General features: G+C 52.9%; 10 protein-coding genes across 10 annotated transcripts; 5 read left to right on the top strand and 5 right to left on the bottom strand.

The window, feature by feature from the left end:
• Positions 1-2787: 2787 nt before the first annotated feature.
• On the bottom strand, positions 2788-3729 carry J4E86_002241 (uncharacterized protein; the record flags this gene model as incomplete). The annotated part of the gene is made up of 3 exons (XM_051442801.1): positions 2788-3298; positions 3348-3450; positions 3513-3729. The coding sequence occupies 3 exons, from the start codon at positions 3727-3729 to the stop codon at positions 2788-2790; spliced, it is 831 nt and encodes a 276-aa protein (XP_051306389.1).
• A 210-nt stretch (positions 3730-3939) lies between these two features.
• On the top strand, positions 3940-4623 carry J4E86_002240 (uncharacterized protein; the record flags this gene model as incomplete). The annotated part of the gene is made up of 1 exon (XM_051442800.1): positions 3940-4623. One exon carries the CDS (start codon positions 3940-3942, stop codon positions 4621-4623), a length of 684 nt encoding a protein of 227 aa, XP_051306388.1.
• A 566-nt stretch (positions 4624-5189) lies between these two features.
• J4E86_002239 (uncharacterized protein) lies at positions 5190-7151 on the top strand (the record flags this gene model as incomplete). The annotated part of the gene is made up of 2 exons (XM_051442799.1): positions 5190-6518; positions 6825-7151. The coding sequence occupies 2 exons, from the start codon at positions 5190-5192 to the stop codon at positions 7149-7151; spliced, it is 1656 nt and encodes a 551-aa protein (XP_051306387.1).
• Positions 7152-7726: 575 nt separating this feature from the next.
• On the bottom strand, positions 7727-8907 carry J4E86_002238 (uncharacterized protein; the record flags this gene model as incomplete). Its single annotated transcript, XM_051442798.1, has 3 exons — positions 7727-8262; positions 8315-8635; positions 8688-8907. The coding sequence occupies 3 exons, from the start codon at positions 8905-8907 to the stop codon at positions 7727-7729; spliced, it is 1077 nt and encodes a 358-aa protein (XP_051306386.1).
• A 1417-nt stretch (positions 8908-10324) lies between these two features.
• Positions 10325-12232, top strand: J4E86_002237 (uncharacterized protein; the record flags this gene model as incomplete). Its single annotated transcript, XM_051442797.1, has 6 exons — positions 10325-10567; positions 10618-10723; positions 10778-10812; positions 10865-10935; positions 10995-11282; positions 11335-12232. The coding sequence occupies 6 exons, from the start codon at positions 10325-10327 to the stop codon at positions 12230-12232; spliced, it is 1641 nt and encodes a 546-aa protein (XP_051306385.1).
• A 655-nt stretch (positions 12233-12887) lies between these two features.
• Positions 12888-15348, bottom strand: J4E86_002236 (uncharacterized protein; the record flags this gene model as incomplete). Its single annotated transcript, XM_051442796.1, has 6 exons — positions 12888-13185; positions 13293-13467; positions 13517-13856; positions 13907-14779; positions 14826-14923; positions 14973-15348. The coding sequence occupies 6 exons, from the start codon at positions 15346-15348 to the stop codon at positions 12888-12890; spliced, it is 2160 nt and encodes a 719-aa protein (XP_051306384.1).
• Positions 15349-15811: 463 nt separating this feature from the next.
• J4E86_002235 (uncharacterized protein) lies at positions 15812-16950 on the top strand (the record flags this gene model as incomplete). The annotated part of the gene is made up of 3 exons (XM_051442795.1): positions 15812-15982; positions 16033-16161; positions 16216-16950. The coding sequence occupies 3 exons, from the start codon at positions 15812-15814 to the stop codon at positions 16948-16950; spliced, it is 1035 nt and encodes a 344-aa protein (XP_051306383.1).
• A 172-nt stretch (positions 16951-17122) lies between these two features.
• J4E86_002234 (uncharacterized protein) lies at positions 17123-19945 on the bottom strand (the record flags this gene model as incomplete). The annotated part of the gene is made up of 7 exons (XM_051442794.1): positions 17123-18255; positions 18305-18385; positions 18433-18703; positions 18977-19428; positions 19475-19754; positions 19805-19869; positions 19921-19945. 7 exons carry the CDS (start codon positions 19943-19945, stop codon positions 17123-17125), a joined length of 2307 nt encoding a protein of 768 aa, XP_051306382.1.
• A 485-nt stretch (positions 19946-20430) lies between these two features.
• On the bottom strand, positions 20431-20810 carry J4E86_002233 (uncharacterized protein; the record flags this gene model as incomplete). Its single annotated transcript, XM_051442793.1, has 2 exons — positions 20431-20555; positions 20609-20810. The coding sequence occupies 2 exons, from the start codon at positions 20808-20810 to the stop codon at positions 20431-20433; spliced, it is 327 nt and encodes a 108-aa protein (XP_051306381.1).
• A 900-nt stretch (positions 20811-21710) lies between these two features.
• J4E86_002232 (uncharacterized protein) lies at positions 21711-24198 on the top strand (the record flags this gene model as incomplete). Its single annotated transcript, XM_051442792.1, has 3 exons — positions 21711-22461; positions 22507-23519; positions 23569-24198. 3 exons carry the CDS (start codon positions 21711-21713, stop codon positions 24196-24198), a joined length of 2394 nt encoding a protein of 797 aa, XP_051306380.1.
• Positions 24199-26913: the final 2715 nt, after the last annotated feature.

The following is a 26913-nucleotide window of genomic DNA, read 5'->3' as shown; positions in this document are numbered from 1 at the left end:
TAAAGTCATCTTCAGAGTCTCTATGTCTCGTGCGACGGCGACTATCAGCTGACCGTATTGAAGCCCGGGATTGTCGCCCTGATTGCTCTGGGGAGCGTCTAGGATAGACATTACTATGATACAGCTGTGCATTGATGCTGGCTTGCTGCTCAGGACGCGGTCGTTCAACAACAACATGTCCACCGGTTTCGAGATAGCCCTCAACGACCAGATTGCTGCGCGAAGGCTGCGACGACTGGCGTTGCTCTGCACTGTTAGTAAAGGCGGCTGAAAATTTCTGGCCATAGAAGACCGTCTCGGAGAAGTCTGTCGTCGGATCCGAAGTTTTCTTGCGACGGGCAGCACGGGCGAAATCGATTAGCGGACTCGGGGCTCCGGCACGTATGGCATCCAAGTGCTGCGATACTTCACTTTCCCGAACGTAAGGGTAGTCCTTAGAGTTGCGTAAGTAACGATGATAATGTAGTTCGGGACTGATTGGCCTCACTTGGTTGAACTCAAGAGCGCTTTTCGATCGCGGGGGAATGTCTTCACTCCTGGTAGCACTTCTCTGCTGCAGCGCCGGATTGATAGCACCAGGTCGCGGCACAGGCAGTGCTGCTCTCCGTGGTGGGTTGCCTATCCTTTTCGCCGCGATTTCTGGAGGGACTATACGCGGACATTCTTCGGATGAGGGACTGTGCTGTGGACGAGAGTCTCGAACTGCTGGTTCCTCATTGACCTTACGACCCGGCTTCCGTCTGAAGGCTGATTTCATGTGCGAGAGCGCGCTTTGGGACTGACATTCATTGCATGGTTCGCTGGAGGGCGACTTTGGTGGCCGCATGCCACAGAAATCGCAGCGTCGACGTTCCACACTGGGGAAGGTATGGTATTCACTTGCATCATATGGACAGGGCTGGCTGGTTTCAGACAGCGGTGGTACCTGCAGTCGAATGACTGGAGGGGGTTGAGGAGCTTGCTGGTCAGCGCCAGCAACGCCTCGCTGCATTATGACTTCTTCTCCGAGTGACGTGCATGATCGTAGAGCTGAACTGATATGCGGGCTTGATCTTCGTATGGGAAGGGCTGCCAGGATTGTATTGAAACCGGAAGAAATGCGTCGCTTGAAAGTCCTTGGCCGCTCGGGTGGGACTATCGGTGAGTCTGGTTCAGAAATGAGCTTCGCTGGGTTTGGCATTTTCAGTAAATTGAGGCTATGGTTATGGGATATCTGGATAGCGAAGCGCAGGTTAAGAGCAAGCGAAGGTGTGATTTGAGAGCTTTCGTTACTTCCAAATGGCTCGAACGTCAGAGATCTGTGAACTGTGAAAGTCTCGATCTGGACCATAAGTTGGGCACCTTATGAATGGTAGAGCATTTGTGAATATTGACAGCAGCCATGACGTGGTGGAGTGAGGAACGTCTGCGAACGGTCTATTGGTGAACACAGTGGCAAACGTGAACAGGAGGACAACGCCGGAATACCAGCAACCGTGGTCTATACAAGATGTCGCACTCTCATATCTGATGAGATCGTGGCCGTGAAATGCTCCAGCTTGGTACGCGAGGGTAGCATTGCTTCCGGCTGCGACCAACGACATACTACCTACCCACAGCCGTTGACAACACTCTCGGTCTTAGTACCTTGAGAGGCGTCCCTCTTCAGGCCAGTCGTACATCTCTCGTAGGTGGTTTCGATCAGATGCGCGTTCTTGCCTCCAGCCATCGTCATCGTCGTTGTTGAAGTAGTCACAGTTGTAGTTGCGTGACGGGCCTGGTGAACAACCAGCGCACCTACCACGACGGTCGCCAACTTGATCTGTAAGAACTTCGCAGAGAATACAGAGCACGTGAACTCGATTGCAGATTGTGAGTAGTGTTCCTGGGACGTACAGCGCATCGCTTACCCCGCATTTGAGACAAAATCTTGTGTGGGCCAAAATACCACTGCGACACCATTTGCCTTTTCTCATATCGTCGGCAAAGGCTTTCCAGTGGTGAAAGCGGATGCAGCCTTTGCAAGTATACAGTTGTTTAGTCTTGGCCCAAGGAGTTCCTTCAGCGGCCAGAAACTCGGCATGCGTCGGTGTGGGTATGATTGATCTGAAATAGCGAGTTGTGAAAGCCAAGTTGGCTTTGTTGCTTAGGTCGAGAAGACTGATTATTTCCAGATGAAGCTCAACGGGCAGGCGAAGGAGGGGCGGAGAAGACATGGTGTGCACACGCTGTGCGCGTCGAACGGGCTTTCGAAGTCGCTTCGTCTAAGACCAGCGCGTCAGTTGGTGTTATGTGAAGATCGGCGTCCAGCTTACGATTGATGCCTTCCAAGTGGCTGCGGATTTCTTCCCTGGCGCCCTTTGCTGCCTGTTGCGCGAAGTATGCAGAACGCGAAGGGTGAAAGCAAGTCGCAGACTCTGCTTTTTGTCGAGAGGACGTGCAATACACTCCTAGGTCATGAGGATTGCAAAAGTGAGCAGGCTGTCTGTGAGCACAATTACAATATACGCCTCTTGTGTAATGCGAAAGCCACACGGACCTTTAAACCCGCGCATCCCTAGGTTCCTCAGGCACGACCAATGGTGGAGCCCATTGTTCGCGGCATTGTTGCCGTGTTCCGCCAGTTGCCTCCCTTGGTATGTTACACGACTTCAGGGTCCGGAAATTGCGATGGGGTATTCTTTCCCGTTTGTCAGCCACACCGTATACGTAGCACATTATCGCCTCAGCAAGGGCCTACTAGAGTTCAGACTAGAAGGTCTCGATGGCTACAATAGATTCCCGGTGCGCCTCCCGACACCACTGCAACTATTCCTTCTTCAAATCGTTGAGAACCATGTAGCGCGACAGGGAAATCCAGCCCCAACGAAACCAGCGCATCTGGCTTTCGTGTGCCGTGGTCATGGCTTTCTGGGCAGTCCTGTAACCGACCGGTGAGCTGACGAACAGGAGTGGAGTCGGAAAGCCTCCGAGCTCTTTCTTGCGGAGAATTGCGCCAATAATTGTAGCTGGTGCGTCCAACAAGCTAAGATATTTACGGAATATGGAGGTGGTGGTGAGGGTGTACAGCTTGACAGGGCACTCCCACCCGCTGTGTCGGTGCATGAGCGCCTTCAAGAAGGTATGCGCTCCGTCGTGGAGCGACTTGTGATTGGGATGGCCGGAGACGCCGTGTGCGTCAAAGGTGATTATAGTGTCGACAGTCGCCTGCGGTGCCTCCTTGGAAGAGATTGAGGTCATGTTTGGGGCGAAGGCGGTGGTGAGTAGGTTGGAGATTAGACGAGGGTGCCATGTTACTGTCATGGAATCGGGGAAGTTCCTGGGCCATAGTCAGTATGTTGCAGTCGGACGTGCATGTTGATGCGTACTTGTCTTCCACCACGAGAATGTCCTCCTTGCTCCCGATTCCCAGCTGCAGCCCACTCTTGACCAGCTCCTTCTTGCGGATTTCGCCAAGGCCATCGGCATCGCCTGTTGCACGAATGAGATGAGTGATTGCCTCTGAGAGCACTGGGGATGTGTGAGGGCCATACCGCTACTGAGGCACAATATCTTGACGTGATTTCCGCGTTCCGGACGCGTCAATGCCAGTAAAGTCGGCGCAAAAAACATGGCCTCATCGTCAGGATGCGCGATCAGCAGTAGGATGCGTTTGTTTTGTAATGTGGGGAAAGATGCGCCGAGGGTGCTGGTGTACATCCAGAAAACAAAGATGAGGACAGGCACCGATGCCCACACAGTCCAATTCATGGTCAGCAAGCGCATATAAGGAGTATGTTCGATTTGGTGTTTGCTACTGTATTGCTGCTATGTACCTGCGTCAGGAGAGGTAGCGCGTGCGCATGAAGCCATCGGGGTTCTGGAACGAGCTTTGACCCACGTCATCTTCGAGATTCCTTAGAGCCGCACGCGACATGTCTCGACCCTAACACCACACTCCCCAGATACACACACATCACCATGTCTACCGGCAACAGGAAAGAGCGACGTGCCAAGGAGTCCAAGACAAGCGCGAATGGCAAGGGAAGCGGCTTCCAGCCCACCAACGAGATCGATGAAGACGGCGTCGAAATGATCCTGAAGCATCCAGACTTCTCCAAGCCAACGGGCAAGACACTTTTTGACTTGGCCGAAGAGAGACAGCGAGAGCTAGACAAGATGAACGGTAGAACACGAGTCGTTAAAGTACCAGTAGCCTCTACACCTGCATCGCCCGACGACGTTCCTCCGATCGGACCCCTCGGGGACGCCGTCCTCTACTCCATCACGATGGCAGTCCTCCACCTCACCCTCGACGTCCTCGTATACAGCCAATACCGGGAGGACATACTCTGGAACGAGATCCTGTGGCGCGCTTCTACAGCGTGGCCCATATTCATCCTAGCGGTCTACCTCACCCACGTCGACTTTTCGTACCGATTCCCCATACTTAGAGACGCTACCTTCTTTGGAGGCTCTGTCGTGGCGGGGTGCTACCTGATATACTCGGGCAACAAGCATGGCTACTTCTACGTCATGAAGTCAGCTCCTCCAGTTGGTACGCTCTGGATCTGGAGCGTTGTGGAGATGAGTCTGCCGTTTGCGGTCACAAGCGTGGCTGCTGTTCTTGGATACATCTGGTGGAACGGGTTCGACTTTTTCTAGAGTAGTAGCAAGTATACTCTCCGGTTCAAGTCGCAAACACCGTTACTTGAGAACGAGGTCTTCGGCACGCATGCCGCTGGCGGACAATATAGGCAATCCCAATTCCATTGTCGGCACCCGGCTTTCTCGAGAACTGGGCCTCCTCTGCTTGAGGCAGCGAACTAAAGATACATTCATTTGCGGCCCCCACGTGAGAGTCTTGGAATTGCTCGGCCGCATAGCAAGCACAGTACATCTTGCATCATACAGTACGAGCCGTATCCGCTATTGCTTACGACTGGGTGTTTATACACGCATACCAGTGGCCAACAAAGCGGGATATTCAGAATGCGTCAATGCTCCCCGACCAACTCAAGGTTCGAGTTATGACAGCGAATCATCAATATACCCATGTGCGTTCTCACGTAAGGCAGCTGAATACTGTTCAGCCGCAAATTGTCCACGTCACAAACCCCGCTTCTGTTTGACTTTGAGAGCTCAAAACTCAATCTTGCCCTAACTACGTCATCACGAAAGACTACGAAAGTATAGTTCTCTGTGTCCTTCGAATCTTCATTGTCTCCCGAATGTCATCCGATCTTGGTCGCGGTGAACAGTCGTTTACCGGCGACCGGTCAACCCCACCGCCAGCTCGTATCCCGCAGTTATCATCGGGGCTCCTCAACATTGATCCTCCTCGTGCCGAAAGATCTTCTATCCCAATCACGCCTACCGTCGATCTCCAGCACATTCAACGTTGGCGTCAAGCTTGTCGTGCAACACACGGCGCTTGCTGCAACGACGACTACTCCAACGCCTTGGCAAAGAGCATCGATCAGCTCATGCTGGTCGACGTGATTAGTGGCTCGCTTACCATTCTACCCACTTCGTCGCCAATCAAGTATGTCGCCCTTTCGTATGTGTGGGGCAATGCGCCGATGTTCAAGACGACGACGAACAACATCGAAACTCTGCTGCAGCGAGGAGCTTTGTACGAGCCATCGAACAATGCAGTGCTTCCTGACACAATTCGGGATGCCATTCATCTAGTCAAGGCTCTAGGCGAGAAGTACCTGTGGGTGGATTGTCTATCCGTTGTTCAAGATGCCGGTTCAGAGAAGATGGACATTACGTTGCGGGCTATGGCCCGTATCTACGCAAGCGCAGAGTTCACGATCGTTGCAGCGGGTGGCGAGGATGCAGGACACGGTTTGAGGGGTATTGGGGGTCCCTCGACGAACCGAACTCCTAATCCCAGTTCGTTTTCCCGCCGATGGGATGCATATCCAAGAGGTTCGAAATGGGCAACTAGGGGCTGGACGTTTCAAGAATCGCTGTTCTCGCGCCGTCTCCTTGTTTTCAGAAATACTGTGTCGTGGGTATGTGGACGCTGTGAATGGCGCGAGGGCGTTGACAAGATCACGTCCACGCAAGACAGCCACGATCGCGAAAGCATCACGTCTTTGAGGATGGAAGACACTAAATGGCCAGCAGAGCGCCCACATCTCGGCGTCCCAATGGGCATGATGTCCTTGATTCCCAAGATACCGACCCTCGGTCGATGGGGAATGCTTGTGGAAAACTTCTCTTCGCGGGATCTCAAGTACGAGAAAGACGCTCAAGCAGCATTCGCGGGTGCTACTGATATCATGGACGCTACTTTCCCAGACGGTCTACTCCACGGCATACCGAAGTTCTTCTTCGATATCGCATTGCTTTGGCGACCTCAGAATTCCGCACGTAGACGTGAGGGCGAACCTAGTTGGTCGTGGACAGGCTGGAAGAACGGAACCATAAACTGCCTGTCTGCTTGGTATCCCTTTTATCCCAGGATCTTTCGTGATACCGGCCTTGAGTCAGATTGGGTCGCTATTGCGACCTTGAAACCGGTGGCAGAGTATCGGTTGGCGAACGCGGTAGATGGAAGTAGTTCGCAGTTCAATGGTTTCTACCGATATCAAGCTCTTCGGAAAACCCCTGATGAGACACTTCCCACAGGATGGAGCCGAAATTACGACCCAGAAGGCGACTACTTCACGAACACTGCCTATCCGCGAAGTACTAGATATCCGTTCCCACTTCCTACCGTAGACCCAACCGAGCGAAGGCCACATGTTCCAATTTCTATTGTTCTTCGCTGCCGAGCTCCATGCATACACCTGACTTTTGGGCGTGCGATGGCTGGCGACCACAGACACCGTATGCTGCGCAACGATGAGCAGATGATCGGCAATATCACCATAACGTGCGAGACCTTGGACCATGAACCCGAAGATGGTAATGATTGTGAGCTTGTCGCTATCTCAGAAGCCGAAACCTCGCAACAAATGGGAGTAGAAGAGTATGGATGGCCTGACTTTTCTTTCGAGGAGTACCAGAAGTATTTTACCGGAGTATCTTTAAGGAGTGATAATCGGAAAGCATCGTTCTACAATGTCATGTGGATCAAGTGGGTTGGAAACGTCGCCGAAAGACGGGGATTAGGTGTTGTGCTGAAGGATTCTTGGGACGCACTACAACCCGAGATCAAAGAGTTCAATCTAGGTTGACCTACATCATAATATTGAACAGCTCCTTATCTATTTGAGCTACTCTTCAATACTAGCCAATGCTTCACAAGCCTTCCCGTCTATAACCCGCTCCTTCCTCGATCCTCTCATCATAATGCGAAGAACCAATGAAAAAGCCATCAAAAATTATGCCAGAGACCGCCCACAAAGAGCCATCAGACAAGACCAGTTCCACAATGGTGCCATGCAGCTGATCTAAGCCGGTCTATGCGAATGCGTGTGCTCGCCGACCCTAGCTGGTAAGTATGAAGAACATGAGGAAGTGATGCGAGCTTATATAGACGATGGATTGAGACGATATACAGATTTAGTGGGAAGGCAGCAAGATGTATAAATCACGTGACTGAGGATGCCTAGCAATGCGAGAAAAGATGGTGTGTCTGGAGATGTAGGGGCGTTCGATAGTGTAGGCAGAAGCTGACATGCATGGGCACGTGATGGTAGCAGCCTGCACGACAGGCTTTTTATTTCTCTTCATTGGTTGTGGCATGCTGCAGCGTCCCTTTTTGGGCAACTGTGACATCTACGCGTTCGAGACCTGCAAGTATCCCACGCTACTGTCCCTCCGCGAGCCTCAACGCTTCCATCCTACTCGTACTTTGTGGATCCAGATATGGCCGCTCACCCAAGCTGACTACTCTATACCCCTTCCGCGGTCCTTGGCCATCGGTATCGTACGTCGCTGTATGCAATACGCTTCTGTTATCCCAGATGGCCACGTCATTTGGGTTTTGCCATCTATGTCTGATCTGCAGATCGTGATTTTCGGTGATTAGCTGGAGGAACCAGGCTTTAGTACGCTCTGATTCCTCTGAGCTCAGCTCATTGATACGCTGAACGTGGTGGCCAACGCTGTAGAGAGACTTCCATCCCGTGACGGGGTTCGTGCGGATGCAGGGGTGGATAGCGGTCAGGGAGTCGCCAGTGTTCTCTGGTGCACCTCGCGCAGCGGTGTAAACGGGGAAGTTGTTTTCTTTGGCCGCTCGATTGAAGTCTGGTTGGGCGTATGTTGCGGTGAGAGATTCGAAGAACTTCTGATACGGTTTCGAAAGGCGGTCATAAAGGTCGTACCCTGATGCCCACAAAGTATCTAGAGCAATCTTAGCCTGACTAACGGGAGTATGGCTACTTGCCGCACTCACCTCCTCCTGATTTCGGTAGCTGCGTCATTCTCAGGATTGCATAGTCGCTTGGTACCGGCTCAAACGTGATATCGCTGTGCCAGCCATGCTTGCCAGTCTGTGACCGCTCTTTGAAGAGTTGCTTCGCCAAATCTGAGCTAATGACACTGATCTCATTGTCATTGCCTCCAAGACGGTTTCCCGCGTTTCTAACTGGGTGGATATGCAGCTTGGATGTTTCTGGTTTGCCAGAAAGCTCGCCGAGACGCTGGGCCAGCTCTTTTTGAAGTTCGTCATCCAAATCATCCTGCTTGCGGAAGTAGACAACACCGCGCTGAGAAACTTTCCAAAGGCTCAGTGTTCAGTCATTGGGAAAACATTGAGTGTCGCTTACTTGTGATTGCCAGGTCGCGTATCAAATCGTCGGAGTTTGGCGCGCGCAACCATTCCTTCAGACTTACATCCACAAATTCGCGGCCGATGACTGGTGTAACGTCGAAAGACTCGAAGGTATCCAGAACGCCTTTGGTCTTTAGAGGCTCGCGAGGATATCCAGGCTGCGTCTTGATGCCTATGTCCTCAATGGCAGTGGTGGTCAAGGTGTTCGTAGCCATGATCAACGATGCTGATTTGCACTGCTACAGGGTATTTCGCATTCCGACAGAGCGATGTCACACTTATCTCTTACTCGCGTTCGCCACATCTACTATCCCTGAGCGCATTTGCATCGAAAGACTGATGAACAGTAGCTCATCGGCTTGTGCATTGGCATCGTAGCATCATCGCATGGATAGTATGGTGCAATCATTCTCGGCACACTTATGATAGTGGCGGTAGTCGCTTCCTGCAACCACAATCTTCCATGATGCGCGATATCGACGAGGTGTTGCGGGGTTGAGGCTACGACATGTGGGGGTGGAATGGCGTGCTGCTTGGCAGAGTCCCATTCACAGCTGGCAATGGCATCGATCCGGAAATAACGCGTCGCGACCTTTCCGCGCATGCAACGGCGGATGTAGTGTTAGTATGGCAGAGAGATGCTTCGTCGTTCTTGCCTTCCTCCAGGGGCACACTAGTCCTCGATTAGTTTGGACCGAACGCGACGCGACCGCGACTTCCCAGCCCCTTGCTCTTTCGAGCTGCATCATTCACGATAACATCGCTGGCATGTGTACAGGAACCTTCAACCGTCTCAATAAAGACATCGCTACACTTACAAGGTACTCAGATTGCCAAGTGCAAATTTCGCGTAGGCTATTCCGGCAGTGTCTGACGACATCTTCACCATTCTTGCAACATACCTCGCTACGATGCATCGGCGATCAAAGACGGATCCTTTTCTCAAAAAACTGATATCGACCCTTGTATATGACAATCGAGGTAATCCGACTGCGTTCATACTAAGCCCACGGAGCCAAGGGTAGGCTTTCGGGACGAATCAGCCAGCACGCATGTCGTATCCTTCCGATGAACGGCTGTTGTATCGATGTTCAGAGACTCCGACTGATCTAAGACGATGGTGGTATATACGCTATCGTGCGACTGACATTTCGCATGCGGTCGATTTGTAGCTACACTGTGTGCTTCCTACGCCAAATTGGGCTCCACATGTGGCCGCGGAAGCCATCTCCTCGACTCAGATTGCAGGGTAATGGCGGCATTCAAGTGTATCGTTAACTGACCTATCAGCATATAGCTGGCTGGATATGTATGCACTGTCAGTGAAGCTCCTCGCATGCAATCACTGCTATCGAGTTTCTGTCGCATGAACGTCATTCCTTATCTATGGCTTTCGTACCCAAGTCTCTCGGCTTTCAGAGCCTTGTCTAGACGGTAAGGTTCTTCATTTTAGCGCATGTTGTCACATGTACCCGGGGTTGCATCATCTGTCGATACAGTTCCTAATCATGGACATGTCCGGTCCCTTATAACACTCCCTCGGTACATTCGTTAATCAGTACCGACCGATTGGTCTAAGCCAGATCAAAACGAATCACGAGAAGAAGTTCGCTTTCATCTATCCTTGCAGACATGGCTGCATCTACACCAGTAGAAAAGCAGGCTCCCATCACCGAAACCGCTGACCCGAGGTCGTCCCACGGCTTGAAGTCACCACCGCCACATCATGGCTCACACGAAGACCATCCGTTCAGCGACCCGGCAACGGCTCAGCGCTGGCGTCAAATATACGATGACGCCGAGTACGAAGGACGTCATCGGTTCGACCCGACGTATACATGGGGAGCTGAAGAAGAGAAACGTCTAGTCAAAAAGGTAAGAAGATAACCTCATGGCATTTATCAGGGCTGACGCTATCGGTGTAGCTGGACTGGCGAATAGCTCTCTGGGCATGGATCATGTTCATATCGATGGAGTTGAATCGAAGAAATATCAATCGAGCGATCTCAGACAATTTGCTGAGAGACCTAGGTGCGTTTCATCTAGATGGAGGAAAACATATGGTGGATCACTAAATTGGATCAGGCATGAATACAAACGACTATAACTATGGTCAGACTGTAAGCTTAATACAGTTCGTCACTATCAGAACTCTCGTTGACGCAAAGCTAGATCTTTCTCGCTTCTTTCCTCTTTGCCGAACTTCCCAGTGGCCTGATTAGCAAGAAGCTGGGTGCTGATCGGTAAGTCCATCTGGCCTACTCGCCGTCTCGTCAGGCTTCAAGTACTAACCTTATGACAGGTGGATCCCTACTATCATCTGTATATGGTCCATTGTCAGCGCCTCACAATGCGCCATGAAGACGAAAGCCCACTACTTCGCCATTCGATGCATCCTTGGTCTACTCATGGGCGGCTTCATCCCAGATATCGTCCTCTGGCTAACGTACTTCTACAAATCCACTGAACTTCCGCACCGGTTAGCGTGGTTCTGGACTGCGCTGAGCACTTGCAATATCGTCGGCTCGCTGCTTGCAGCAGGTATATTGCAGATGCGAGGTCTCCATGGCTGGGGAGGTTGGCAGTATCTGTGAGTTGCCTTTACACTGTCCTTCAACTTGCACCATTGATAACACAAACAGGTTCTTAATCGAAGGCATCATGACTCTAGCCATCGGCATCCTCTCATTTGGCCTCATGCCCCCTGGCGCCTGCCAAACGCAACACTGGTTCCGCGGCAAAAACGGCTGGTTCACCCCACACGAAGAGTACATTCTCGTCAACCGCATCCTCCGCGACGACCCCTCCAAAGGCGACATGAACAACCGCCAAGCAGTCGGTCTCCCACTCCTCTGGAAAGCAGCATGCGACTGGGAACAATGGCCCCTCTACATCATTGGCCTGACCGCCTATGTCCCACCTAACCCGCCGCAAAACTACCTCTCATACATCCTGCGCCAGCTCGGCTTCTCCGTCTTCGAAGCCAACTTACTCGCCATACCCAGCCAGTTCCTCTACGCCATCCAACTCCTCGCCGTGACCTGGCTATCCGAAAAGTTCAAAGAACGCTCCATGATATCCAGTCTATCCAACATCTGGATCTTCCCCTGGCTCGTCGCTCTTGTCGTTCTGCCCGCAGACGCAAATCCCTGGGTCAGATACGCGCTCCTCACAGGTCTACTGTCCTATCCGTACTGCCACGCCATCCTCGTGAGTTGGAACGCGAAGAACTCGAATTCTGTCCGTACACGCGCCGTCTCCGCGGCTTTCTACAACATGTTTGTGCAGTCGGGCAATATCATTGCTACTAATATTTATCGCGATGATGATCAGCCGTTGTACCGCAGGGGAAATAGGATACTGCTTGGTATCTGTGTGTATAACGTTTTCTTGTTCTATGCGGTGAAGGCGTTTTACATTTGGAGGAATCGCGTAAGAGATGAGCAATGGAAAGCTATGACCAAGGAAGAGCAAGAGGATTATGTTTTCAATACCAAGGATGAGGGGATGAAGAGGTTAGACTTCAGGTTTTCCCACTGATGAGGAGGGGTATCAATCGAAGATTGTGGACCCACGTAGATAGTAGAACAGATAGCGAATGAATCAGAAGTACATGTTACTTCTACGTATCTTTCATTTCATTGTTCCATGCTTTAGTCGGCTACAGAGTCTGTTTGCAACTGTCAGTCTTCTCTATTTCAGTCTTCTCAAGTATACAGTACATTCAATGCTGTTTTATGTACTATTGTGAAGACAAGACCGGAGACTATTTGTACTTCTTGCTCGGGTCACGACCGTACACAACTTGCTTTTCACGGTTTTATTCGTTCGTGAGGGCCTTACAATCATACGCTGTACCCGGTGTACAACGTGGGCCTGAAGGATAACATTCCGTACTTGACGCTGTACCTAGGGTATAGCTTTGGTTTGAAGAGTACAATAGAGCTCAAGTATGGTAGAAATGACTTCCTTGTCTCCCCTGAAAGCGACTTTCCAGCTTCTCAACTCCTTTGAGCAGGTAACGCGCCCTTGTCATCTCCTTCCGTCTATCTTCGTATGCGGAGTACCCTGTCTCCACACCTCTAAGGGCACCTTTGGCCATGCGAAAGCGTTCCTCTTGAGCCCTTATGAGGTAGTATCTCGCCTCAAAAGCCTCTTTTGCCGACGGCCACAGCTCTGGGTGGAGTTCGCGGTTCTACCGTCGTTCAGCGAGCCACTTATCTGCCTCTGCCCAGACCTGCTTTGACGCGTCTGGCACAGTAGAGTTATTCGCAGACTTGACACCGGCACATATGGCGTCCCATAGTGAGAATGCGGACTTGAGATCGCCAGCGAGGTTAAGTGATTGCGGGAAGTAGCGTTCTGATGCGGTTTGAATAACGCGTGACTTGGTCGTTGGGGAGGTCGGATCGGCATCGCCAGTGAGAAGCTCATCGAGGTACGATTTGGCTGCTATGCTAAGCGCACAGTTGTTGGGCAGAAGGAACGGAAGCCTAGAGAGCGTTAGTTTATCAGACTCGGGTCACTGTGATTCGGGACGACTAACTTCATCGCGATGGCTGGTATATCAGCATGTCTAGTGCAGCAACCAGTACAGAACATTTGTGTAGCGGCCACCTCGATGATATCTCGAAGCGACTGACGAACTTTGTTGATGATGGAGTTGTAACCGAGCAAATGTTGGCTGAGAGGTCCGGTGAAACCAATCGGACGGTGGTGCAAAGTACCTAAGCCAGCAACACGAGACACTAGCATATTGTACTCCTTGTCGTTCGCTAGGCGGCTGTCAGCTATGCAGGACTTGGTCAAAGGCTTCCCACTTACTGCTACCACGCATTGGTGCGCCGTTGTACATAGAGAACATATCGATGTCGGAGTTCAAGAGGCCCAGCCGTATCAGTTCGACCGCGATCACTGCAGCCTCTTCGTGCTCTGGCTTGCCCTTTAAGCCAGCGATGATAGAAACAAGGACTTTACCCCATTGTGTCAGATTATGGCTCTTGGGGTCGATGTACTCCCGTAGAGCGAGGAAGCGCCATATCGAGTTGTACAGTATCTCGGAAGTGGAAGAAAGAGGAGTCTTAGGATCTTTCCTGGCGACCGATTTGGTAACGAAGTCGGAGTTTTGCAGTGATAAGATGGCTGCACCGAGAGTTCCGCAATCCTGTCAGAGCGTTAGTATTGACCCGTCAATTCGGTTGCGGCTTTGCTGACCTTGTACTGTCCGACAACATCCCTGAATGTAGCTTCCTTCACGTTCCAGGTGTCAACGAGCGAAGGAGCTATGGCTTCTGATGGCTTCTCGACAGGGATGGTTGTGGATGTGCGTTTCCCATTGGGTTCGACAGGAGAATACCAATGCGTCTGGTGCAGAGACTGGTGCCGATACCAATTATGTAAGGTACTAGACAAAAGGTTGACAGCGGGTGTTCGAAGTGGGATCAGCTTAGAGCTGACGAGGTCCCTGTATTCTGGAGACAGGCCACCATCCATGGGAGGGACTTCGAATACCTCGCAGGTAGTGCGCCACTGGATGATGTGCGGGCTGATGAGACCTTTCGACATGTAGTGGAGGATCTCGTCTGGAAGCCTTTGACCCAGATACTGACCTGCATCGTTAGGCATCGAGCCGGAGTTCTGAGGCTCGACCTTCCCTTCCTCGGTGTAGACTGGGTGATTTTTGACGGCCAGGCGTGCTTTCTGGTATCGCGTGACGTATTCCTTGCCCGCGGGCGGGACATCATTGTTGTTGACAACCACAGAGTATCCGGACTGACCGTTGTTCATGATGGCCTTGATGGCGCCGTGCGGCTTGATGAGCTCTGCCCTGTTAGGCGCGTCGAGTATTGGGTGGGTCGGGAGGAAGGGCGTGCCGGCGAGTATGCAGGTATCGAGAAAGATATCGTCTGAGATGTTGGGAGCGCCGACAAACTTGGAAAGGTCGGCTACGCATTTCTCTCGGCGGACGAAGCTGAAATTTCGGGCCTCGAAGTCCCAAGATGTTATGATTTTGGAGCATTCGAAGATGAGGATATCTGACGAGCCGTAGACGGCATGTACGTATTCGTGTTTCTCGAGATATGCCAACTGTCCATAATTAGTCACTGCGAACAGATATTCCAGAGATGCTTGCCTGGGCCCAGGCGCTGTATGGCGCGACTGTCCAACGAATGTTGCGCTCGGTCAGGGTTGACTGTAGGGCGCGGAAGAGGTCCTCGGGCGTGACGTATGCTGAGAAGAGTCAGCACGATACACAGTCTCATCTTGACGGTGGCCATACTTGACTGTCCGAACTTAGCGACAGAGGCTTCCGCCTCGTGACCATCGTACAGAGTCCACGCATTGATGTTTACCGATGCCTCGGTCTCCTTTTGCCTGAAAGGATCATCGTGTTTTGTAATGTCCAGCCCGCTGAAGACGAAGACGGGTTCGATGTCGAAGCTGCGGAATTGGGCCAGATCGTCCTCAATGTGTTGTGTCAGGGCCAGCGGAAGGCCTCCCAGCGCAGGCACAAGCGGCTCTTTTGCGCGCGGGTGATTGAGGATGCGCTGGTTCAGATATTCGGCGGCTTCGATGCCTACGCGGCAATTGCGCAATTGTTCGAGCTCGCCCGTTTCGCCCAGTGTGGCCGTCCATTGTACGAAGTCGCGGATCATGGTGCCAGTCGCGTGGTGGGGCTGTTTGAAAGTAATGGGAATGAGGGATTGATAATGAACGGAGACGATGGCAGTGAAGTCTCGAGTAATACTAAGAGATTCGCCTGGCGTGATTACTGTATGTAGCGACGACGTGTGGTAAAGTTGTAGAGGGTTGCGGGGGTGTGGACAGTAAATTGGAAGCTCCGATGCAGCTCCACGCCTTGGCAACCACACGATCCCTGATCAGCCGGGCGCTAGCTCAGGTACAGCGTCTAGCCGTACGAGGGAACGCAATCGCGCCGAGTAGAGGGATGAATGACGGGTAGGCGCAGAATTGAGGTGATCTGCTTCCGTAAAAACACCCCAATTCGAACGTGGCTTCTCTGTTGCTTTCTTAGTGCCAATCGCGTCTCACGTCTCACCTCTGCCCCTCACCTAGCGTTACTCCAGGCTTTCACGCGTCAAATCTCACTCTCTCCAAATGGCTAGTTCAGGACACCACTCGGAAGCCATACCGGTTATTGATATCTCAACTTCTTCCGAAGACGTCGCTCGGCAAGTGCTGGTCGCGGCTTCCACACATGGCTTCCTCTACATTAAGAACGATGGTGTGACCATCCCGCCTCAGGACATCGATGACATGTTCAAGTTGGTATGATGTGTCGATTGTCCAAAACTAAACTTGTTGATTGATGAGAACAGTCTAAGGAGTTTTTCGCCGCTCCCAAAGAGCAGAAATCTGAATACGCGATCCACTCTGAGAAAGCAGGGGGCATAAACCGCGGCTGGGTTCAGATGCAAGGCGAATCTCTGGATCCTGAAGGTCAAAAGGTAATTGCCAACAGAACAAGTGAAAGAACTACCTGTTGACGAAATGAATAATAGCAAGGTGATCCAAAAGAAGCCTTCAATATCGGGCCCCCAACCCCAACCCTCCAACCCCTCCCATCGCCCCTACAGGAATCATCCGATCTAATCTCTCGTTTCCAACACTCCTGCCACACCCTCTGCACCCAAATTCTCTCTCTCCTCAACACCGCCCTCCAAATTCCCGACCCCAAGTACTTCAGCACGCGACACGACCAATCTCTCGGCCCTTCTGGCACCATCTTCCGCATGCTCTACTACCCATCTACGATCTCCCAAGGAAAAGACTCCAAGCAAGGTGAAACCAGTATCCGTGCAGGTGCACACTCGGACTACGGTAGTCTAACTCTCTTGTTCCGTCTGCCAGGCCAGCCTGGCCTTGAACTGTCTACGCCTTCAGGGTGGAAGGCAGTGCCGGTGAGCCCATCGCCATCGTCATCACCTCCAATCCTGGTCAACATAGGAGATTTGCTGTGTTATTGGACTAATGGTATGCTGAAATCTACAGTCCACCGGGTTACATTTGAGGGCGGGCAGGAACGATACAGTATGGCGTACTTCTGCCACCCGCTAGATGAAGCAAGGTTGGACACCGTACCCAGTCCCGTGATTGAGCAGTTTGGTAACAAGGGGGAGGAAGAACTAAGGAGTCAAAGAAAGAGATTGGGGTTGAGAGAAGATGGGCTCGGAGAAGAAGTGATAACAGCCAAAGGGCATTTGGAGAGACGACTGAAGGTGACGTATGGAATATGATGAATCAGATTCAACTGACAAAAGGTATTACTATCAAACGCCTGCGCTATGCTCCATTGTTACTTCAAAGAACACCTCGCTATGCTTTGCGCCATCCCATGCAGTCAAATCCAAGATGACTTCCTTGCACATACACCACTTACATCATGACTGTACAAGATGAGGGTCTTCTTCACCCTCGCCTCTTCCTACCCGCCCTTCCTGTAGTATTCCCTCCAACGTCCTTCACGACGCCAATTCCTTCAACTGCCACACTCTTCTCCTGCATAGTCCCACCTAGCTTCTTGATCATCTGCTCCCTCGCTTTCGCAGCACCAGGAGAATCCCAACCTAGCTCCTGGCTAGGCTGGTATTCCTCCACCAGCACCGTGTTCTCCTCTTCTTCCTCTTCTCCAGCCAGAATGTTCCCGGAGCTATCACCCGCTGACGCGTTCGACCGCGTGGACGTTGCGCGACCAAGCTGCCGCCTCTTCCGCGTCTTGCCAGGTGCCTGATCGACGGACGTTGGCATGGTCTTGCGGTTTGCGCGCATCTGAGCTAAGATTGAAGAGTAATCCTTTTCTTCTTCCGGTCCTTTTGCCTTTATTGTTTCCTTTTCTTTTGGTGCTTCCTGTGGTACCGGCTCGGTATCCGCCGGGATCACGGAGTCGGGTTCAGGAACAGGAACGACCGGATCTGGGATCTGACCAGCCTTGGAATTGCGGGGTGCCGGGGCTATGAGAGACTCGGCCGATGAACTCCTGGGTCGTGAGAACGATTTTGAGGCATGCGGGGACGTTGATGGGCGGCGCGGGGAGTTGGCGCTGGTTTCTTGGAGGGGGTGGGAACCTGCGCCATCCAATCCAGGTATGACAGACTCATCGTCATCGTAATTTAGGCCGTTAGTATCATTGTTGGAAGTATCCGCCTCATCTGTAGTTGATGCAGGCGTTGCATCTGCTGGTGCAGTGAGAGCAAGAGTACCACGCTGCTGTGGGTGCAGAGACGTTTTCACGGCATTGGTAGGCTGTTGCTTTTTCTGACGAAGCTCAAGGCTCTCTTCCGTGGACAACAGTGCAGTGGGCACATCATCCTGTGGTTGAGGCCTCTGTTTAGGCTTCTGTGGCTGAGGCGGCGCTGGCTTGTTCAATTGATACTCGGCATACGACTGTAGCCGACCACTACGCAGACAATCCCAAAGCCATGTGGCATGAACAGCGGGTATCCGTTTGTCCGTGGCGAATTTGAGTTTCGGTGTGTTTATGGTAGGAGGGTTGCAGATCACAACCGAGGTCTTCGCCGATAGCTGTTCATCGTACGAGGCACCTGTCAAAATTGTCAGACGATTCCAATGGAGGCGGAGCTGATCCCGTACCCATAAGCGTGACAACTTTGGTCACATGCAGTAACTCGATGCCGGAAAAGCCCGTAGAGTTGATGGTGAGTCCAGAGAACCCTGGCTACGTCAGCATCTAATAAAACAACGGTGGAGCACGAGCTTACCTCTGATACTAAGCTTTTCGAATGGTCGACTTAACACATCGTCCGATGGATCTACTAGACGTTTGCCATACAAGCAGCGCTCGACCCACCAATTGGTGGCCAGGTTCATGTGTTCTCCGGCACGCCCCGGAAGTGCCGCCGAATCGACCTCGACGTCATGCGGTATTACAAAGTAGCCTCGTCTTAGATCGTCGGATGGCGCATTGTTGAGATCGGTCGCATGGATTACGTGCGCGCCGTTGCTCTCGAGGTGTTGGCGCAAAATGCTTGTCTAGCGGGAACGTCAGCTAGGGCTGAAATGTAAGATGGTATGACAAACCTTCTCTGCATCAAAGCCATGCGTGCATACGAGTCGTCCTTGAAAGATGCCATCATGTTGGGACACATTGTTCGTATGTGGTGGCAATGATGGTTCATGACTGTCTGCATTGTCATCAAGGTGCGCCTCGATAAGCGAATCATTCTCATGGACGGATGCATGTCTGTGAGGGGACGCTGGGGTATGTGTGCGAGTGCTTGTCCGCGTACTATCTGGCTTAGTAACGATTTCCTCTGTCCATTCATCCTCATCAATCGGTCGTTCGAAACTGGGCGCTGTGATGCCCGCCCAAAAGGCATCACTTTGGCTGCCAACCTTGGTGCTTGCTGAGCGACGTAGCTTCCTGCGGAAAGGATTCAGGGCCTGACTCGGCTCTGCATCTCGTGTACGCTTGCCTATGGCGGGCGACGCGGGCAGTTTGCGATCCCAAGCACCCTGGCCTCGCTCTTCGACAGGCATGGTGGGGTTGTAGAGGGCTTCGTCCAGCACCATGCCTCTCTCCAGACTTTGTTCGAGCCACTCCAGCGACACGATCTTCATCCTCCAGTTCAGTGCGTGTTCGTACTTCTTGCCCGATGGCGCGGCTGCGATGAGGTGGGTGACGGACTTGGTGAGGTCGCCGTGGTACTCAGCTCCATTGGCGTCCACCGACTCCTGAATGGTCTTACGTTGATCGGCTGTAGTAGTCAGTATCGTCGTGTGCGCATGAAACTGGCGACGTACGGTTGTCGAAGCCGGTAAGGCATATCTTCAGCCCAGCGAGGGTCGGCATGCGGTACTCCTTTTCCAGCGCGGCCATGTCGAGATCGTCATCGCCAGTCATCCACACCTCCCTCAAGGCTTCGAGCCACTCCGGAGAGAGGACCTTGACGTCCTCGCGAGACTTGGCGACATAGCGGTATTTGGCGCTGTCGGTGCTGCCGACGATGAGGTGGGTTACGTCTGATGTGAGGTCGAGCTTGATGGTCGCGCCCATCTGCGCGCCAATCGCTGCGAGTTTGGCCTATATGGTCATTAGACACAGCGAGATATCAGCATCTGGAGTAGACGTACGCGCTGCTCGGGGGCAATAGAGGTGCAACAGAGGATGGCCCCAGCCAGGGGCAATTGGCCTGCTCCTGCATCATGTGAGCATGTGTATGATAACAATGATACCCTATGTGTCCTACCATAGCCTCCATCATGCGCGTCCATTACTTGCAAAGTCGCGGTGTCGAGTGCTTACGCCGAGCGAAGCGCGTCTGAGCTAAGCCCTGCCCTTCGCCAGACGCGTTGCGGGGAAGCCAGCGTGGTCACGTGGTGCCGCCTCACGCTCGCCATTCCTTCCGCACTGCCCGCCCTGCCGTGTCCGCTCCTCAACCCTCCCCCAGATGCGCCGAATCTCGCACATGCCACGAAAAAAAAAAGCTTTCCACCCCACTGCCGAGGATCCACCGCAGCCAGAGTGACGACTGCTTCGTTCCTGGCCTCGAACTTGAGGGCGGCTGAGTTGGCAGCCCGCCCTGTTCTTTGCGCCGATCTGCCCACTCACGTTTGCTGTAACTCCAGATTCAGAACCCCAGGCGCTGATCACTACGCGATTGGGCCGTCAGGTTTCTTTTCGGCGATCGTGGGAGGTGACGCCCTGTTTATGTGGTTGTTCTGATGCACCATGGCACAAGATGCCCGGGCATGATCTATCATCTGTTCGATAGTTCCAAAACAAGGAAGACGAACTCTCCGCCCATGCGCTGGCGGAGCATCGCTTGGTCTGTCGCGAGATTGCGCGTTGCCCATGCCCAGCGTGGCTCTGCCATCTTGGAGTCTAAGCGATGCCATATCCTGTCAGCTATCATGGGCGCGTGCTCGCATACATACTGTAATCAGTGCCTGTCGGGGCTTTGCCATCCGTGCGTGCTACTGGCAGGATGAAGCACGCCTTGTCGTCGTCGATCAAGGTAACGTGCCGGGTATGCCGTAGTCGGTCGCTATCCGCCAACGGGTCTAGAAGCAGCCTTAGCAGATGCCCATTGAGATCTGACCCCTGCATCGAGTCTTGCAGACTCTTGGTGCTCAGCATGATGTAATGCATCCGAGCCTCCGTCCGCGCAAGCTACTGCTGCGCTGCCATGCCGCTCCTAGTAACGCCTAGCACGCTCATATACCCGCTGCGGGAATATCCTGCCCTGATGCGCTGCTTGCACGCCCTCACGACCATTCCTTACCCCATCCGGGTACCCACTGATATACCTCTGCTAGAGCAGTAGCAGCCCATCTCAAATTCATCATCCTAGCTGCTGCGACCCCGCCGACCAGCAGCGCTGCACACCGTCCACCGTCCGCGTCATCCGTCTGTTCCCTGCAAACTCGACGCTCGACGCTCGACGCCGGTACACTTTCGCCGTCCCTGCACTGCCCTAGTCTGACATGCTCGCGTCCTCGTAACATGCCTGCTCGCTGGCTAGCTGCAACTCACTTCAAAACACCCGCGAGTTCCTGTTATTCGCCGTTGTTGTCCTGGCAGGAAACTCCTCTCTGTCGCCAGCGCAAACCCTCGCTCCAGGGTATTCCCGCACGCTTCCGACGCACCGGCGACTTCACCGCTCCACTACCCTACAGTGGCCTGTCGTGCTGATCGCATTTACACATCATTAACTAGGTAGCCTCACCCACGCCTTTGGATACCCTGTCTCTGCTCGTGAGTCCTTGTCTCATCTCCCCCTTCACCGCGTTCGGGCCCTTTGTCCTAGTAGCGCCCAACCTCAACGTCCCTTCCCAAAGCATCCATATGGAACCTGCTTGGGTTACCGTGGTCAAGAAGCCTTTGTACCCCTCTCATGACTCTGAGGTGTTGCACAAGCCAAATTCTTCTCTGCTTCCTGAATTACACCTCGTATAAGACACAACACGCCGCATGCCTTGTCACCACACCTTGATCCTGTCCTCCACCTCCACCTCAAGTCACTAACGCATCGTCGCTATGCCAGAGTACCACACCGTCTACTCTGAACGTGGCCGATTACGATATCTACCCGACCACTTAGACACCCCCAAGAAAACCTACCGCGGCATCTTTGCTGGCCGCAATCGCAGACCGCACCGCATTCACATCGCACACGTCGGTCCTGATCCGACTTTATTTCGCAGCCAGAGGCGCCAGACGACTAGTCAGTCGTACTTCACAGAAAAGCTGGCGGCCCCACGCGACGGCGCTAAACGTTTCCTACGGTCGTTTATCGACACCCACTTTTCCTCCAAGCCCGAAACTACAGACATACCTACCCCTCAATCGTCGACGACTCCTACTAGCAGCAACCGCAACTCAGTTGCCTCTGTTCCAGAACCACGCACCGCCGACATGCGGTCGCTCACGAGGAATTCTGGCAGCGGCGCAGTAGGCGCAATCGGAGGCACATTGGCTGCAGCAGGCATGCCGAGACCGTCAGTCGCCGAGTCACATTGGTCTTCCGGTCGTGCATCCGCAAAGAGCATAATCTCCAATGTCAAGAGCCTACCAGAAGAGAAGCCAGTGGCTTCAGGTGGTGGTGTCAGTGTGAACGTGCAACTCACAGAGCCGGTTCTGTTCCTACGGGGCTTCGAGCAAGCCGAACACGCGGAGCGAAGTACAGCTATGCTCCGTGGAACACTATGCTTAAAGATTTCGAAACCCGCGAAGTTGAAGGCTGTGACGCTCAAGTTCAGAGGTAAAGCGACGACCAAGTGGCCAGAAGGTACGTTCGTTCATCGTTTTCCCCGTTCAAACTAACTGTAATCAGGCATTCCTCCAAAGAAGGTTGAATTCGAAGAGGTTGATACTCTGATGAGCCACACATGGCCATTCTTTAACTCACAATTCCCCACTGCAGAGAACGGCACTGGTGCAGATCACGTGGAACTCTACAAGGGCTCTAACGGATTGACTGGATCGCCAAACAACTCTTCGCTGAATTTAACGACAAAAGAGGCCAAAAGACTATCGTTACAAGTCAACCAATCGCGAAGCTTCGGTAAGGGCGACACCCCTGGAGGCGGCCCCTCGGTAGCACAGAAGGGTTACAGGACCTTTAACCCCGGAGAGTACATGTACAACTTCGAGCTGCCTTTGGATAGCCACCTTCCCGAAACCATCGATGTCGACCTTGGTTCCGTCAAGTACGAGCTGGAAGCGACTGTAGAACGCGCTGGCGCCTTCCGCACAAACCTCATGGGAACAAAGGAAGTTACTCTGATCCGCGCGCCATCAGAGGGGTCACTAGAGCAGGTCGAGCCTATTGCGATCAGCCGCAGCTGGGAGGACCAATTACACTACGACATCGTCATCTCCGGCAAATCCTTCCCACTCGGCGCTCAGGTTCCTATCGCTTTCAAGCTGACCCCACTGGCGAAAGTGCAATGTCATCGTATCAAAGTGTTTGTCACGGAGAACGTCGAGTACTTCTGTAACAACAAGCGAGTCCATCGAATGGAGCCTGTCCGTAAGGTTCAGCTGTTCGAGAAACGGGCGGATGGCCCACCGACCAGTACATTCCCCGGCAGTACGATGCGGATAGTGTCTGGAGGGGGTGTCCCCTATGACCAGCGGGCAGCCGCTTCTCGAGGCGAGGACGTGCAGGTGCAAGATCCCACCAACCTACTGGGTGATCTTGGAGGAGATGCAAACATCGGGCCTACAGAGATGGAGTTCAATGTGCAACTGCCAAGCTGTCACAACCTCAAAGAGAAGGACAAGTCATCCAAGTTGCACTTCGACACCACGTACCAGAACATACAGGTGCACCATTGGATCAAGGTACGTCTAATCTTGGGTTTCATTGTCGTACACACTAACAATCGACTAGCTTGTCATGCGCCTTTCGAAACCGGACGCCACCGACCCGACTAAGAGAAGGCATTTCGAGATCTCGATCGATTCACCCTTCCATATCCTTTCGTGTCAAGCTACGCAAGCCAACACAGCGCTCCCAGCGTACTCGTCGCCCGAACCTGCCCTGAGCGGCACACGGGTACCCGAGTGCGGATGCCCCAATGCACCATCCCGGCGCAACTCACCGACCAGCTTTGTACCTACGCTGAGCTCTTTGGGTCGCTCGAGAGGGAACTCGGACGCCGTACTACCAACTCCATCACCAAATCTCACCCGCCCACAAGCAGCACACATCGGCGGGCCGAATGACTCCACGGTGCAAAGACCCATTCACCTCATGCGCGTACCCTCTTTCAACCCACCCGCATTTTCGGAAATAGAACCACCGCCTCCTCTGGAAACCCCCCCTCCTCTATACGAAAGCATCGCATCGCCGACGAGTGGTCTGGCCGATTACTTCTCCCGTTTGTCTGATGCATACGACGATTCTGACAGCGACCCCGAGCGCAACGACCGAGCGCGCGTCGAGATCCCCCTGACGCCAGGAGGTCGCACCGCCAGGAGTATGGATGAGCGCCGTACTTGGCTGCCTGTCGGCCATTGAGCATCACCATACTCCCATGACGTCATGTGTTACGTTCTCTTTCAAGTTCATGCATATACATTTTTACTTACATCTACGACGTTTCTCTTTTCGCTTTTAGGCGGTCTGTGCATTCATTGTCTGGGAGATATGGGGAATTCCCTCGGTACCACGGTGCATTCGGAAAATTCTGCAGCGCATTTTCGTTCCTGTCGCATTGCTCGCTCTCGGGCTGTTTCGCGTGTTTGGGTCAAGGGTTCGCTGGGATGTTCCTTCGCTGGACCAGGCGCTTTGTTGTTTCATGGGCACAAGCTTCATGTTAGATGGGTGGCCCTTAGGTCCCCAACTTCGCGCTTTCACATTTCCCGTAATCATCATATCTAGTCGACCACATAGGTTGTAAATATCACGACGTACATATTATTCATATCCATGACCATTTACGATGTGCGTTCCTCTGGGCTTGGTTGTCGCGTGCAAGGGGTGTTGAAGAAAATTAACTCCGGACGCCTATCTTGAAGGGCTGTATCAACAGATGTATTGTTACATACGTCTATCAGACTGCACAGCGCAATAGACAGAGCCAGGTCGCATGTCTCAAACATAGATCATACCGACATACAAAATCTATTCTCGTCCTCTTCGTAGCTAATCTCGCATACCTTGATTCAGCATCCTTCATGACCATTAATTGATACACAACAACCAACTCACACGTCACGAACATCCATCTTTCACCCGTCATCCAACCGTGTTCCCCGTGCTAAGCGCCCGCGCAACGCCCATCAAGTCAAGCATGGACACATCCATCAAACACGGGCCTTGCCTTGGGTTCCGTGTTGCAAGGTCAGCCCGCCTACCTCATGCCAGGCTCACCATCTCTACATCCGCAACTATAACAACTAGGTTCTACCATCTACTCCTTCAACATTTCAGGCACAGCCCTGGAATGTTGCATTTAGTCGCCCGTTGCTGAAGTGACGTATGTGGAGATTGTGGAGTAGGTACTGGGAACGAGGAAAGGGGTATTCTTTTTCGGTGCATCTAGATGCGATGCGCGCGTTCCTGTTGTTGTTGTGTTTGTTGTTGTGACTTTGCACGTCTGTGAGTCTTGGCCTCTCGTATTTGGGTTGCTATCAACGGGGAATTCTGCACGACTACCCAACCTGCAGCCTCATTAACCTGCCCAAGTATGAATTCGCGATACCGCGAGTTCTGTGCGCGGAAGCGCGTTTTCTGCCTTAGTTTAGGCTCCTGGATAGGGTGACCAGCGTTTGGTGTTCCTGCCGACCATTGTGTAGACGGCAGACTTGCCGTGGTGAAACGCGGCTATCGGACCGTTTGGCGAGATCTTGACAGGTTTTGATGGGCAAGGATTGTTGCGGAGTAAAGTAGGTTGTGTGGAAGGAGGTTATGACGTCGATGGTCGTGGCCATGCTGGCCTTGTTGAGTAGATGGTAGATCGGACATTTGCATGGAGAAATCTAAGGGAACGAGATGGTGTTGAGAACTAGGGTTTCACCTGCATCCTTGCGTGATCGATCGATTAACGCTGGGGAGCTGAACGTGCCAAATTCGCGTGAACGGGACATTGCTGAGAAGATTAATGTTTTGCGCTGCGCTGGGGTTGCATCGCGTGTTGAAGGCTTATTCCCGGGGTGTATGGTGTTGAGATCGCGACTTCCCTGGCATGTTCGATCCACTCTTCAGTCCTTGTTCGCGTTCGAGCCTTGAAGGATATCTACCTTGAAACCATGGGGTAGAGTATCTCCAGCTTTGCGGATGTCCGATGACGTTGGTTCCGCGAGCATGCGAGGCAGTATACAAAAGCCCACCCTCTACCCTTCAGCACACGACCTACCTTCACCGCGAACTCCAGAGCGGAAATCTCTGCATAGCGGCTGTTCGTGGGGGCCCATGTGTTCTCACCGGACTACTTAGCGATAGTCAGTGGACTTCTACCGGCCAGGGCTCATGAATCGTATCATCGAGCCAACCATCGTTCATCATGTTTGCTGACTGAAGTTCCGTTGGTCGGCCTAGGTGCAGAAAGGGTGCTGCACCCTGCATGCAAGAGCATCATGTGATAAGCATCGTGCAGGAGTCTTTGTCAGGTGGCCTCGCGCGCAGCACCACGACAGACGGAAGTGAAGAAGTCCTCCACGGAACCGCAGAGCGAGGGCGTCCAAGGCTGGGCACACCAGTTGGGGCGGCTCGGAGCACGGCCTATCGGAGCGAAGTGCTCTCCGCCCCCAGCTTTGGGGAAAGAAGGAACTGCGATGTTGACTGCCTCTCAACGCTTTTCGCGCTGGACGCACAGTGTAGAATAGTTCTTGAAAGAGCGGCAGTCTTCTCGCATGTTCGGCGAACCTTCGGCATGCAAGATGGAGCAACGGTGTGGCTGTTGAATCTCGGTGGCGTCCGATTAGGCGATGGCTATTCCGTCCTGGAGCCAACCAACGTCATTGCCAAGTACCAAGCGCTTTAGCATAGAAGAAGAGAGATAATCGTATTCTAATCTCTCCCTCTGCCGCTCATTCTCTGTAGAGCTGAAGAGTGCGACAACGACGACGCCCTGCGAGACGCGACTGGAGTGGCTTGATTGGAAACGCGCCTTTGTTTTTGCAATCTGCGCACGAGCATTGAGTGAGTGCTCAACTTTGGTTGCTACCCGACTACCACGCGCACCATCCAAGCTTTCGGATGCAGTTGCCGAGCAGCACTTGAACTCGTAAG

This window comes from Alternaria arbusti (assembly GCF_024043155.1).
Source record: "Alternaria arbusti strain BMP 1465 chromosome Unknown scaffold_2, whole genome shotgun sequence".
NCBI classification, from domain to species: domain Eukaryota; kingdom Fungi; phylum Ascomycota; class Dothideomycetes; order Pleosporales; family Pleosporaceae; genus Alternaria; species Alternaria arbusti.
The sequence above is the reverse complement of the archived record's forward strand: the minus strand, read 5'-3'. Positions and strand labels throughout refer to the sequence as shown.